Raw genomic sequence first — 15,571 nt, forward strand, 5'->3', positions numbered from 1 at the left:
AATTATTTTGTCTAATTATTTTTAAGAAACATGCTTATGTCACTCAATGTATTTATCTATATAGAAAGAGCACTCCGTTTTCATAGTACAGCATTATATTTTTGTCTGACAGCAGTGTCCCATTGAAGAGGGTTGTAACGGAACTGGAAGTATCTGAAATTAGATTTCTTGTAAACGTCGTAAAAAGTCCACTGGGCTTGGTTCAGCCCTGAGGGTTACAGGAAGTTGTAGCGGCCATGTTTAGCTGCTTTGTTGTAGATTCCTTGTAGGTTTCCTGCAGATTTTAGCCTGTGTTGCCAAGTGTTGCAATGGAACCGAGCTGGAGTACGTTTTTATTCCAAGTAAGTGCAACTGTACAATAGTAGTCTGAGAAACTACAGACACGATTTCGAAACGGGGTAAATGTTGTTACAATGTTTTTGTGTCACTGTCTGAATTAGAGTTAGCTGAGCAAAACAAAGGTGTTAGCGTTAGCCTGCTAGCCAGCTCGGCTGTGTGGTTTGCTGTAGCAAATTGCTAACCAGCTTGATTGAACCTGAGACCTCCGACTGTGTCTGGTCTACAGATACTCAGAGAGTCTGCAAAGCCGCCTCCTTGATGTTGGTTAAATTACCCGACCTCTGTATCATACCGTAGTGTGAGGTTTGTCTCAGTTTACTCACAGTCACCGTGAAGCTAATGTCTGTTGCTATTGCTCTTGGTGCGCGCGCGCGCTAGCAAATTAGCTAGTAGGTCGAGCTATTGCTATTGCATGTAGGCAAGCTAAGCTAACTGGGAAACGGGTTAGCTAGCCAGGGTGTTTATCTTGTCAGCACCATGGCAATCCTCGGTACAATAACGTAACAGATAACAATAATTGATTTGGAGTTTTTATTGCGTTCCAAACTCTGTTGTGAAGCAAGGCAACTGTACTGCTTTTAGTAACGTTAACGCACCCAAGACAGCAGTCCGCTGGCAAAAAGTTAGCTGACGCTAACACTGTAAATAGAAGGCTACATAGCACGCGGAAAGCAACGATTAAACCACACTCAAGACTCAGACCTTTCCTTTTCCATCACAAATCTGAAGCCACGGATCGCAAAGAAGAAAATAAATTATGTAAACTTTCACTCACTGTTGACCCGACACCTAAATATCTATACATCAGACGGCATGCATGTAAACTTGTGTAATGTGTGTAACGTGTGTTGTGGCCTTTTGTTTAAAGAGAGAGAGAGCGAAAAAAAAGGTGAAACACAACATAATATGGTATGTTCAACTTGTTTACGAACTTTCTTATATTGTGCTAAGCTCTCATTAGCTTGGCATCCTGTACACCAAGTAACCAACGTTCGGTTAAATGTTACGTTTAAGGCCCTTCATCACCATAGCTTTGCAAATGACGCTGAGTGAATTACTCCACCAGCCGTGGCTTAATGAAAATAAATGGGTGCCAACTAGTAAATATAGTCAACTATACGCAGAGTTTATTCGAAGACTTCAAACAATCCATGTGCTGACTGACAAGGGAGTGTCTCTTATTAAATCTGTTTTTTGGCAAGTACTAACCAAATTGAACACAGTTTTGCTGCTACAGATTATAATACAATTACAGTATGTACCAACTAGGTTACTGTCCCCTAGTAGACATAAACATCATCATTGTAAGAGTTGTGTCTCCTGCTCCCTGACAGTTGTGTTTTGAGGAATGAAATCTTTTCAAAGAGTTATAAATGTGAGAAGTAGATATACCCAGTATTTCCACAATTGTTTTTTAAAACTTCTTCGTAATTCGCTTTGGCCAGGAGAATATTAACACCAAAAACATGGATTTTCTTGATATCACTGGGTTATATTATATCCACTGGTTTTACATTTTTCAGTTTTGCTCCTGATAAATCCATCAGTGTGATTCCTCATATAGTCCCCATGAGCCTCTTCATTGTTGGCTATGGAGAGGCTAGCAGTACTACAGGGTTTGCTGTGTTTCATTGCTGCAGAGACAAACACAAAACTGCTCCAGAATCTACTGTACAGAGAGAAAAACCAGAGATTCTTAATTGTTCCAGGATTCACTGTCTTTTTGTAAGCCTGATCATATCTGTAGTGTGTCCGATCAGAGCTGCTGTTGAGAAGGAGATGCTGTAAGTACGGCGAGGCTACAAAGGATTGTTTGATTTTAGGAAACTATGAAAAAGTTTGCCAGGAGTTTCATTTTCTACATTCAGATACCACAATTTGACGCCCCTCTGTGCTGTGTCGCAATTGCAGAAAGTGTTTCTTGAAAACTATTTTTTTGGCTATCTGAAATTGAAATGTTATGTTCACATACAGTGGTTGACTTCATGATGCCTCAGTTACCAAGGTGTTTGTCATACTTGCATAGTAAGGCTCACTGTATGTGTAGGCTGCTACTTTGCTTCACTACTACAGACGTGAAGCAGTTAATGGTTAGTATATGTCACTTATATTTGTGACTTACATATGATTTTATTTGGTTTAATGGCAGACATGGCCACAATGCTAGAGTTGGTGTGTAGGGGACATGGAGACTATTAGGCGGCCTTATTATTTAGGGTCCACTTGCTTCACCTTATGTGATGAAGCATGTAATGAGGCAGCTTTCTAAAGAACTTCATTTGTTATTGTTCTCTAGGCATTGTTATGCTGGGGTTTGAAAGGGTTGAGTTTGCTTTCTGGCTATGGTTCATGTCTTTTGTTGTCCATATTTTGCCATATTGTAATTAACAAGGTATTTTTGTAGAGTTGTTGTAACAAAAATCTTTGGCAGCACCATTAATAGCTAAACAGTGTTTTTCAAGGCAGCAGAAAAAAAATTGAATTGAGACAAGTAATGTTGAGCAAATTAAACTTTTGTCTTTGTTTTTTATTACAACTGTTGTAAGCAGAGATTTGTATAGAGATAACTGAAAGACAGTATATTGTGGCATCAGTAAGAGACGGATGTGTGCAAATTCTATCAAATGGAACCATGGTTAGTCATGTTGAATCCATACCCTTCCATGCAGTGAAAAAACAATGTCTGGATTAGTTTTATTTGTACCATTTCTTGTTCATTTCCATGCCTCTAACTCTTTTTCAGTACTGTTTATTTTGGAAGGGACCTCACCCTTCACAACAGATTTCTATCAAAGTCATCAGAGCAGCGTGATAGAACAGCAGGCTGCTCTCCTTGTTCTTGCTGAGAAAGAGAGAGCATTTGGCTGTCTTTGACTTGCATACACATATGCTAGGAGAAATGCTAATTGCAGTAATGATTCTAGTCTGTGTGCTGCTACAGGGTGGCAGATTTAAAAGCAAGTGGACAACCTGTGACGGCCCCCAGCTCCTCTGTCCACCTAGTTAAAACACATAGCGTGGCCACTGAGTAGGGCCAGCAGCTGAAGAGTAACCCCCCACCCCCCACCCCAAAAAAAAAGAAAAAGAAAAAGGGCATCAGTGCCTGTATTTGTGTCATCCATAAAAGAAAACAGTGGGGCAAAAAGCAGCACTTGTGATCCTGGCCCCCTCAGACTCCCAGCTGACCGGGTTTGGATGCTTGGCAGAACCTGAAAAGCAGCCATGGGTTAGGTCTTAAACCCAGCTCAATGGTGATTACAGAAAAGACAAAGGTAATTTCAATTGCCATATCTCTGTGCTGAACCGTTATAAAGTTGCTGGTCACAATCTCTGCTTTCTCCCTGGCCAAAGTATTCATACAAGCGCCCACCGTATGTTCATCCTGTCCCATTGAGGATCTGCCATGACCAATCGGACAATGCCTGCTAGCAGCTGCAGACTTAAGATGTCCTCCATACAGTTTTTTTTTCTGCTGCTGTGCCTGCCATTGCTTTATTTATTTGCTTTATTTGAGTGGCACATTTTTCAATTCTGTATGGTCTACATCATTTTTTTTATTTAGGCTTCCAGACTTTCAGATGCATTTTGTAATTTTATGAATCCCTCTGTAGAGCACCTACTCCGCCATCCCTCCCCAAACAAATATAATTCCAGTTTGGAGTTATTGTAGAAAGCTTAAGACTTCAAGTACAAGTATTAACTTCCTATTTATTCAAACGAAGAAGGTGTCAGAATGTATTTGTTGTGTTTAGTGTTACAAGAACTGCTAATGTATGTTTTTAAAATGTTTGTATTTAGTTGTGTTGAGTTACTGGTTTATTAGGTACATCTGTTAGGTTTAGGTTCATCCATCCCCTTTGCTAATTTAGATTTATTAGTATGCCCCTGACCCTCCCTAACAAAACAGTTATACACAGGGCCCCATGAATCTGTTTTAAATTTTTTTTTTCCAAATTCCATTTTCCTTTCCCCCAAATTCCATGTTTTCATGAATCTGTGTTTCAAGATGTAGGCACACTTAGTCATCTGTAAGAATGTCTAATGGTAGTGGATGAGTAAAAATTCAACAATTCAGTAAGAAAATATTCAGATTTTTATTGAACATCAGTTAATTTCATGTAACACAACACTGCACTATATTTTCATCAAACTGATCTTCTGGAGGACAGCCTCCATATTAGGGATGACCTTTTTTACTCTGTTAACAATGTAAGGAACATATTTTAAGAGAAAAAATTGGTTTACTGGCTCTAAATGGAAATGAAAATAAGGTATAGACCTACATTCACATGGAAAGAGTAGCCTGCCAGAGTTAGACAAGGGATAATATTAGGCATCCTGACAGCGTTTATTTTGCTGAAAAACCAAAGTTTGTTATATAAGTACACCAGTCTATCAAGTACAAAACAACGCTGCATACAGTAGAGAGGGTTTTCCTGTAAGAACAAAAGCAGCTGAGCTTGTGTTGCAGTATGAATGTGGATGCAGTTAAAAGATGCTACTAGCCACATTAGCTCACACCAAATTCAATAGTAACCAGCAACATAAACAGTACAGCAACATAAAATTGGTAAAACTTACAAGTTATAATTATGAAGTTGGTATTGATCCATCCTTGAGCTTCAGTTTTGAAGCAAAGTCTAAAAGTTTCCCAGTCGTTTTGGGGACATTTCCATCATGTTAATCCACTGGTTCTTCACTTCCTCAGATGGTGGGAGTAGATGAAGACTTTTGTGTTGGTTCTTGCAGCGAACAGTATAGGGATTGTCACGCGTAGTTCGTAACATTACCTTCCACATGCTTGTGTATTGGAGTTGGCGATACAACAAAAATAGTAACTACTGGATGTAACTCCAGTTCTTTGTGTATGTGCATAACAATCTATCAGCATGTTGTTGCAGCCACAGCATAGCACATTATTTTTAATGTGTTAAAACTTTTATCATGGTAATGACAGTATTGCAAAATCCATGTCATGGCAGAATGTGACACAGGTGACTGTGACGAAACCGAAATATTGGCCACTCCATACGAGAGATCTTTCCACAAGACCCGATGTTAAAAACAAGGGATATATTTTCCTGTGTGAGTGGGAGAGAGAGTTGACATAAGAACACAAACTGCATCACATCTTTCATTGCATGGTTTCCCTTATTGTTTTGTAACGTGTTATCTGTGGAGTCTGTGGAAACCACGATACTTGAAATGTATGTCTGCTGTCCTGATTTTTATTTTTATTTTTTTTATTTTGCACACAAACACGTCTTATTGGTCCTTTGTTTCATGTGTTTTGGGGATCTGTATTAAAATCATTTTACATGGCTCTGTTTTTCTCATTACAGCAGGCCAATGAGGCTCTGCATCACCAGCACCAAGTAGCAGGGAACAGCCTCCTGCCTTTGCTCAATTCTGGAACAGAGCCACCTGATCAGAAACCAGTGCTGCCCATTCCCCTGGATCAGAAACCCCCTGTCAGTGCTGCAGAACTTCTGAAAGACAATGTGGCTAGTGGGACTGGTGGGGGTGGCGGTGGAGGGCCTCCAGTAGCCGTGGTCAAAAAGGAACCTAAATCAAAGACGCCCTTCATCTGTGGCTACTGCAACAAGGCTTTCCGAGACAGCTACCACCTGCGGCGGCACGAGTCTTGCCACACTGGCATTAAGATGGTTTCACGGCCTAAGAAGACACAAACAGCCCCCACCATGGTGCCACTAATATCCACTGTACCACGTGAGAATAGCGGAAACCCTTCATACATTACTACTGTAGCTGGTATCCTGACTACAGCCACCACATCAACATCCACAGGCACTAGCATCATGACCCCAATGCAACACCAACAGCAGCAGAGCATTCCTAAGAAGCCCCCCAAACCAGTGAAAAAGAATCATGGCTGTGACATGTGTGGTAAGGCCTTCAGAGATGTGTACCACCTCAATCGCCACAAGCTGTCGCACTCTGATGAGAAACCGTTTGAGTGTCCCATCTGCCAGCAGAGGTTCAAGAGGAAGGATCGCATGACATACCATGTCCGCTCCCATGATGGTGGAGTTCACAAGCCTTACATCTGCTCTGTCTGTGGGAAGGGCTTCTCCAGGTTTGTGGGGCAGAGTATTTGTTGATTTATTAGTTATTTTGGCCCCGATTCCAGTCCGAGTGGAATCCACTCATCATTTATATAGGTGCTGATTCAATGTGAATTTGGCACAGGGAAGTAATAGCTGTAGCCTACTGACTTACCAACTTACTTTTCATAAGCTCTTTGATCCAAATACTGAAGGTCCTGATTGATCAATTGCTCAAACAAATTTCCTTAAATTAAGATATTGAGCTTAAATTATTGATAAGACACAATTGTAATTTTAATTGGAGAATGTGACTCCTGACATTGACGTGACGCAAATCTGCTGGACGGAATACCGATCACTCTGTTCTCTCGGTAGCATAGCATTGCTATAGAGTGGAGGGTCCTCCCTTACAAAGATCAAATTACTTTTTGTAATTTGAAATGACACAAATTGCAGTGAAAATTGTAGCTATTTTTGTGTCATTTGGTGATGAATTTTGTGGTAGATTTAATTGGCTATGAAAAACAAACAAAAAACAGATTGTTGACAAAACTCAGTCGTTTTATATGTGGAGTACGGGAGGCATGTTAACAGGCAATGCTCAAAATACAAGATTCAAGAATCTAGTCAATGTTTTTGACCTAAGACACATACACTGGTCCCAGCATCTCTATTCTGAGTGTAGACAGATAAGAAAAACTGCTTAATGTGTTATTACTGTCAACCAAATCTGATGTGGTCAACATCATGATTGAATTGTGACATGATTAAACACAGTTCTAATGTGTTATTGAATGAAATAATGCTACAGCCAAAGCTGAAGGATTTCCATTTTCTTTCTTGTCTTAATGTTACTCTGCAGACCTGATCATCTAAGCTGTCATGTCAAACATGTCCATTCCTCAGAGAGGCCCTTTAAGTGCCAAGTAACGGTAAGTCATGACTCTGATACATGACTATTGATACATTGCTCAACATCATTGAGAACTCTTATGGCTAGATCAGACAACATTAGCTGGCACCCTGAAGTTACCACTTGGACAGTCATTGGTGAAGGTCTTACATTTGTAGGGCACCAGACTAAATTTTTCCACAAGTAGCACTGGTGGTCCTAACCAAAAATTTTAAGCTAGCACAAAATACCCCTGCAGTCAACATGCAACACAACACATTTGTATTTTTTCAATCTTAACTGTATTTCTGATAAATGCTTTGGTAATAAATAGACAGCTTGCAGAAAAAATAGTGTGCTATTTTATTTTAAAGGGAAAAGTCACAAAGTGAACTAGTGCTTTAAGAGAGTCATATTCCATAACTTTTTAAAGGGCGACTGCAGCGTCTCCTAAAACTAGATATTACAAAAACCATCAAATGATAAACAAGTTTAAACTGTTAAATAGTGTTAAAACTGTAGTGTTTACCCCTTTGCTCTGCACACTGTTGAAGACGTGGGTCAGATGATTGAAAGTGGAATGGGTTTTTTTGTTTGTTTTTTAAATGGTGGGTGTATTTGCAAGTCGTGCATGTGTTCCAATTTCTAAGATTTAGCAGCACTGTGTCAAAAAATGGTCGCAAAATGTGACTAACAACAACACAGTGTGAGCTTGAAAGTGTTGCCCACCCATCTGTACATTTTGGCCCATCACTATAGTCTTTCCTCTTGTACCTTTGTTTGTATCAGAACACGGTGATTTTTAACCTTTGCAAAGAGCTTCAATTTGTCTTTTTGTTGATTGTAAGAATCCCAGTCACATGGTCAGGTTCCTCAGATGTTGAGAGAGAAAGAGAGAAAGAAACACCATATTCACTGATTCTCTGTCCCAGGCCTGTACTTCCGCCTTTGCTACCAAAGACCGTCTGCGCTCCCACATGATTCGACATGAAGGCAAAGTGACCTGCAACATTTGTGGCAAAATGCTGAGTGCTGCCTACATCACAAGTCACCTCAAGACGCATGGCCAGGCCAGCTTCAGCAATCCATGTAACAATAAAGGTAGGTCACATGTCAGAACTTATTGGATGCATAATTTGTCATGATACCGATCTGGGTTTTCAATCAATGTCCCACTCATCCAGCAGTGATTTAATGTGCAGTGAACTGAACTACACATTACCACTTCCTCAGTGGCTGCTTCAAAAGTCAGTAATATCCCTCCAGTCAGTGCCCTAACTGAACTTTGTGCCATCACTGCCTTTCAAGTTGAAATGAGGGATAGATACTTTTATCTTGTAATTTTGGCATTGGCAGAGTGGAACTGCAGACTTCATTGTTTAAAACCGTTACGGGCATGATGATCAATTCCAGTTGCATGTTATTTAGGACTTAATTCATGACCGTCATGAAGTTATAGAAGATTGTTTAATCAGATGCACATGTCGGCTTTTTTTTTGTTTTACCACTATAGCGGGGTGATATTTGTTTTTCACTCAATCAAAATACGTATTTCTGGCAGTAATGATATGACTGATGATGATGATGATAATAATAATATCATCTCGCAGTTGAACATATGTGACTTGTCAAGTTGACAGTAGGTATAAAGTAAATGTTTTTGTATAACTACAATCAGTGCTATTGCACACATGGCTGAAGTCTGACTGAACACTGCCTTGTTTAACTCTCCTTTAACTGGGTTGCAAGCTCCCTGCTAGTGAGCATTTTAAATCATTTAACACAAACAGTTTAACTAACGTGTCACTCAAAAAATTGACATTAATGGTGTTCTAACCGTTAGATCACTCATAATACTTTGAAACACATTCCCGATAATGAACCTTAATGCGGAGTGTACTCTGCCCATATCTGGCTTACCCTGTCTAAATGTTTGATTTTTTTTCATTAGCTGCTTGTTATTTCCTGGTGTTTGCTCCATTGGTGGGAGTGGCTGTCCATTCTTACTTTTGGAAATAAAAACGTATTCTTTTGGTTTTGTAGGTCTAATATAATGACTGGCAGTATTGGCTACCCTATCACATAACCGAAAATCAAATGATTCAATGTTGATTTCAGAAATATTGCTTAATCGTAAAATAATTAAATTAACAAAATGGCCCCAATTAACAGAAGTGAGAGAGTAAAATCAAACTCTTGAAAAGTATAGCTCTCCAATTCATATTATAATACACTAGGGCATAGTTGCTTGAGTGGAGCCTGTGAGAACAAGTCTATAATGTTTTCCGTGGCTCTGGAGGAGCTTTGTCAAGTCACCATGGGCTTGGAGACTAGAGGTATGGATTTTCAAAGATGTGTGTTTTTACCGGGCAGAGTACCAAAAAACATGTTTAGAAGATGCATTAATTGTATGATCCAGCAATTTTTGAGTTTGACCCATACTAGACTAGACTACAAATCTCAGTCTTTGCTGCTTCCATTATGACCATTTTTTAAAAAATTCTGTCCTTTCTGTATTCCTCAACTTCATAGAAGTGCAATGCTAAATCCCTTGAGCACTCATTAGAAGGGGAGATGTATCAAATGTTATGAACGATTCTAAGGTGAATAAAATAATATTGGTGACCCCGGTTCATGTTTTGTGTATGACATAGCATTCCTTTTGAAGTGACGATGGCGACCTCTCCAAAAAAATCAATGTTCTGCTTCATACAGAAACAAGGAGTATGTCAGAATTTCTTCATGACTTCTGCTGCATTATAGAGTTAAAACAACTTTACAAAATTTACATTTTCTATGTTCTGAATGCCTTTAAAAGTGATAAAGATAAGCCTTTGGTGTGTTGTTTTGATTTTGGTTTCAGTGATAGCTGAAAAGAAGCATAGTTTTTGTTTCCTTACCCCACTAGAAGCCGTAAAGCACATCATAAAATGTCGTAACACCCCATTCCCATGCCACATACACGCAACTTGACCATGCCAACTGTTGAATCTGACTCCCAGATGATAGCACTGCTGCCCTGTGCTCTTGTAACCCAATATGTGTCTGTATTTCTGAATAGGCATAAGTGACTGGCAGTGGAACCACTCAGGGCCACGAAAAGGTAATCCAGTAGCTAGTAGCAGAAACCCCAAAATACTCAATCACAACCTCTGCAAAACATAAGTGGCCAGTTTTTCTTCATGTACCATGTTGCTCAAGTACAGAAGCATCTCGTCTCTGAGGGCTGGTGTAATTAAGTTTCTTCTGTTTTGAATATATAGAGATTTGCTAATGTAAGGTTAAATTTCATAAAGCAGGATCAGTAGATCATTTAAACTAACCACACTCTGGACCAAAACACTAAAGCTAGATGCACACTACCTTGCCTTTCATCAGAGGTCATCTTGTATTACCCAATTTCATTTTTGTCTTGACTTAAACCAGATTGATAATACAGCCTGTTCAACCATCTACTCTTCAGAACTACCTGTTGTTATAGCAAACATGTTTGATATCCCAGCTGAGAGTGGGTCAGAATGGCTGAGCAGCCAGCTGAACTTCTCCTACCATGTGTGAGTTAAGCTCCAAATAACTCTGTGATGTGCTGGCCCTGAACTCATCTGGGATGGTCAAATTGGCAGTCCTCCAGTGTAGTGTGCATCCAGCCTCACAGAGCTTAAGATGTCCTACATAATGTGTTACTGTTTACAATGAAAGTTTTGAATGAAAAAAATGGACAGTTAGCTGGTTAGTCTGTTGATCCTGCTTTTTGAATTTACCCCTCAGGTGAGTTGACGGTAGGAGAGATTTTAAAAAACTCCTTCCAAGTCCTAATTGACAACTCTCACAAAGGTAGGTTTTTTCAACAATATTACCACAGTTGACATAATGTATTAATGATGTATTGACACTTTCAGTGACCCAGCTAAACAGCCAAGGAGCATAGAGGGCTGTTTACTTTCCCTGTTTTGGAGAGGCAGTACATTTCTACAAAGTTTACCAGTCCTAAATTTACACTTATCTGTTTTTTTAAAACAGATGGCAATAATGTGCACAACAACTCGGCCACTACGACACCAGTCACTAACTCAGCAGCCATCACCTCAGCTGTGAACCGCGGTGGCAATGCCAGCAATCCTGTCACCATCGCTGCTCAGATGAACATCGCCACCAGCACGGTCAACATCACATCACCGGTCAACCTGCAGCACCCTGTCACCATCACTGGACCTGTGAATTTGGCCTCTGTCAACATCCCTACAACGGCACACATGAATATTGCCCACCCAGTCGCTATCACCACTCCCATGCCCATGAATATCACTGGGCCACTCAACATTGCCATGAGGCCCATGGAGAGCATGCCTTTTCTATCCCAAGTCCTGCCTTCCTCCCCTCCTTGGTAGAGCTTTCTTTAGTCCATGTGTGAGCCGATAATGTTTTAACTGCCTAATAATGGATAGCCCGTCAAGTGTTAGTATAATGGTCCTTTAAATGGGTTGATAGTGTATTAAACTTAAAAAGGTGATAACTTACTTAAAACAACCACAGAGATAGTAACAGATAGTGATGATAGAAATGTAGAAAAGAAAAATAATTCAAATACCCTTTATTATGATAGAAAATGAATTGTTTGGCATACAGTTGCTGTAGAGTCATTGTAGATCCTTGGCCTACACATCATGAAGTTTGCTGCTCTTCACAGGAGAATTGGTCAAAAGACATATCTATCGCAAGGAATGGCAACATGGATAAACTCTGTTATCATAGTATGTGTTTTTGATAAATATTTTAGATAATGCAATATAGGAAATTTCTAGAAATTTAATAGAGAAACTTTTTTTGGCAAACCCATTGAATTCAAAGTGTATCTAAAATCAAAGTACTTCATCACATTGATGCAAATGCTGCAATCCTGCTCACGGATTTGCAATGTTGCCCACACTGGCCGAATACACCAAAAGGGGGAGATCAGTGTAAAGGATATGGCTAAATTTCTGACCGATAACATTATTATACCTTGAATTATATATTGTCATATTGCACAACCCTAGTCAGTGGTGTTACTCATAGCTGGTTGGTCACACTGACCAACTCATACCTGCTCAGTTGGGTTACTGAAGGCCAAGTCAGTCTTAAAAAAGGAACAGATTTAGTTTGACAAAAAGTCATAACTTGATGTCATTTACTATTTTTTCCAATGGCTATCAACTACATTTCACAGTCTTCATTAGTGGATGAGGCTTTCTCAGTTGTTCTTGAGCTGTCATTGCATGTAAAGTTCTGTCATGTGATAGCATGATCATATCGAGGGTGGGGGATTGTAATCACTGTTTTCAAAGATGGTCTTTGGGGCCACGTGTGATTGACCTCCAACGTCCATCTGCAAGACCATGGCACACCGTTGAAAGCTCTGAAAACAAGTTTCTAACATTCAGATTATTTTGTCAAACTATCTCCAATGTCAAGAATGAACTTTCACAATTGGATAAACTAATTTCTTACCTCCTGACTGCCCAAATTACCTGAATGATGTCTCAAGCTGCTGAAAACTTAGCGTCTTTTCTAATGTGAAGTAACCTATGATGTAGTGGAGGGTGTATGTTGGAAGGGTGATATTTTGTGCAGATACTGTGTAAATAATGACCATTTTATGCCAAAGATTTTGTAAGTGAAGTGTTTCTCCCTGAAAGCTATATTTTAAAAGATAAGGAGAAACCCCTTTAAACAGGATTGGGACCATCATGGGACACGTAATTCTCCTTTTGAAACCCAGAGTAATGAAATTGGTACCTTCAGCCACATCACCCCATTGTGTTGCCACCTCTGGAACGGTCCTCTTTGATCTTACTGACTCATTTTTCACTGGAAGCCAACATGTTACATTGAAATGTTGCGTCTTTCCCAATACCTGTTATATTGCAATAATTCTACTTCATGCATTCGTTTAATTCTTGATCATGTATATATTACTGTTAAATGCTTGCAGTACTGGAAGGTCATCACATCAACTGGGTTCATTACACTTTCAAACCAAAATAGCATTTTCTTCCACTTTGATGCGGTTTAAAATTATTGGGCAGTTACTACGATATCAGAGGCTACATGTTCACCCGTTTTGTGTTTGTCCCCTTGCTTACCCCTTTTTCAAACTTGAATAGTTTATTTCACTATGACAGGTAGCTGAGGGTGAGTCGGCTCATTGCATCAGTGTTGGCAGTAACATGTAACATGCTGTGGAGAAGCAAACTCGTTTAGAGCCCTTTTCCACATTGATAAATGTCTGTTTAGCCACTGAAGGACAGTGTAGGTCTTCTAAAGGTGCCCAGTTGAAAATGATTTCCTCACTGAGGCACCTGACTTCAACCATGGTGATGCGTGATACCTTACTATACCTAAGGCATTGTTTAACAACTCCTTAAATGGAAGTGTATTGCTGGAGTAGTTCTTAAATGCTTCCTCTTAAGGCAAATTTAGTTTCTTGTTTTGTTTTTTTTCTATTGTTCTTTTAGTGGACTTATCAGTGTTTGATAGTTTATGTATTTTAAATTTTAATTGCAAACAAAGCTTCCATTTTGGGGGAGGGTGATTGATATTTTGGATTTCACTGATTGTTCAGAGGCTATTTAGATCAACCATCAACTCCCCCCTTGTGTGTATTTTAAACAGCTGAAAACCAGTCACTCATCACTGCAGAGTACTCTGCACACTAATTTATCTGTGACATCTGTTTGGGAATTTTTGTATGTATTTATATTAGGACATGGCAGTTGAAGGTACAAGAAACAGGAACTGTCTCGTACTCAAAGCATGTCCCTTAGGTTTTGCCCTTAAAATGGCAGTATTATCAAAGGTCAAATGATTTTAAATTTTGATTACTGAGGGCTTTTTAACTGTAGAGGTCCAGAGAGCCAGTCAGTGGCTCATTACACTCTGCACTCAAAAGCAGTCCCAAAGTTAACTTTTGTGGTATGTTCAGTTGGTTAAGTTGTTTACTTAAGCAGGTATTGGATCCCATCACTGTCAGTCAAACTCAGGAAGGTTACTGAGAATAGTCTTTTAACATCATGTTCAACAATTTACACACTGACCATTTCTTTGTAAATATGAAACACTAATTTTATTGCCTTTTACCTGTGGGAGAGCGAACCTCTCTCTAATTACCACAGGCTTGTAATGCAAGAACTATATCACCTCTGATGTGGCCGTCCATCCAGGAGAGGACAGAAAAATGAACAGAGACTAATTAAAGGACGAGGCTGGTGCATGAAAGGCTAAAAACCAACAATTGAGCCTACTAGCAAGTATGGCTTGATGTAGCTTATGCTGCCAATACAGTGCTATTGTTGTCCAAGAACTTCACACATCAAGGAGCCATGCAACTGAATTGGTTGACATGTTGCTTCATTGTTGTTTATTCTCCCCAGATTGTCAAACTAGCTGATTGCCAGTGCTTGTCATCTGCTCCAAACAGATTCACAGAATTGGACAGAATTCTTCCAGAATCAGCACTACTTATGTTATTCTCACAAAATGTGTCGCCCAGTGCAGCGATATGGCCCTTGTTTGTATTTGTTTTTTGAAAACAATGCAGTTCTATGGCACAGTGTCAGCAATATCAGGCTGTAATTACACAGATCATATCTGTCAGCAGGACAAACTGATTGTTGGTTGTAGTAATTATAAATTATTATAAAGAGACAATAACTCCAGCCTTATCCCTTTTTAAGATACATTTTCTCTTTAGGTCTCACTTGCATAGCTCACAGTGTTGTTGTTGTTGTTGTTTTTTTTTATTTATTTTTTTAATCCTTACAGTTTATCTTTACTGGAAAATTGAGGCTGTGATCACAAAGGAGGCTTTATTTTTCTGTTCAAAGCTCAGGTGTACCCAAAAGAGCAAGATGTCAGAGGGTGGGAGAAGCATTAGTCATGTTGCTAAGCGATACACAGGTTGACAATTTGCAGCCTTGTGCACCCAATGAGAAGTAAATTTTGACCTTACCCCTACGAGTTACAACCACACACCTCTCCCTCTCTCCATGCATGTTGTTGCATACATGCTTTCTGTGTGAATCATTACTGAGAATGGGTGTATTTGGTTTAAGCACCATCAAGATTTTTAACAGTTGAACCATTTTGGAGTGGCAACCAAAGAGGTGAACAATGACCAGGCCACGATGCAAGACTTCCTCATTACAGCATTGGCAATGGCACTTGCTATATATATTATTACCCACTATATTGGGTGAGTCAGACCATTGCAAATGTCACCTGTGGTGTTAGCTGT

General features: G+C 39.5%; 1 protein-coding gene across 4 annotated transcripts; it reads left to right on the forward strand.

Moving 5' to 3' along the window:
- Positions 1 to 223: 223 nt before the first annotated feature.
- Positions 224 to 11,865, forward strand: LOC143323223 (vascular endothelial zinc finger 1-like). Of its 4 annotated transcripts, none has more exons than XM_076734958.1 (7): positions 224 to 341; positions 5,682 to 6,436; positions 7,270 to 7,339; positions 8,232 to 8,400; positions 10,361 to 10,402; positions 11,068 to 11,133; positions 11,320 to 11,865. In XM_076734958.1, exons 1-7 carry the CDS (start codon positions 309 to 311, stop codon positions 11,685 to 11,687), a joined length of 1,503 nt encoding a protein of 500 aa, XP_076591073.1. In that variant the 5' UTR covers positions 224 to 308; the 3' UTR covers positions 11,688 to 11,865. The 4 variants fall into 4 exon arrangements, with proteins under 4 accessions (XP_076591073.1, XP_076591076.1, XP_076591075.1 ...); XM_076734959.1 differs by having other exon boundaries at positions 281 to 341; positions 5,685 to 6,436; positions 11,320 to 11,820; XM_076734960.1 differs by lacking the exon at positions 11,068 to 11,133 and having other exon boundaries at positions 244 to 341.
- The last annotated feature ends 3,706 nt before the right edge of the window (positions 11,866 to 15,571 follow it).

This window comes from Chaetodon auriga, chromosome 7, assembly GCF_051107435.1.
Source record: "Chaetodon auriga isolate fChaAug3 chromosome 7, fChaAug3.hap1, whole genome shotgun sequence".
NCBI lineage: Eukaryota > Metazoa > Chordata > Actinopteri > Chaetodontiformes > Chaetodontidae > Chaetodon > Chaetodon auriga.

Excerpts from the sequence above, each read along its gene's own strand:
- LOC143323223 (XM_076734958.1), top strand. The coding sequence starts at position 309 with ATGGAACCGAGCTGGAGTACGTTTTTATTCCAA. Across the intron at positions 6,437-7,269 it reads TGTGGGAAGGGCTTCTCCAG|ACCTGATCATCTAAGCTGTC; the intron begins GTTTGTGGGGCA and ends GTTACTCTGCAG. Across the intron at positions 11,134-11,319 it reads AATTGACAACTCTCACAAAG|ATGGCAATAATGTGCACAAC; the intron begins GTAGGTTTTTTC and ends TTTTTAAAACAG.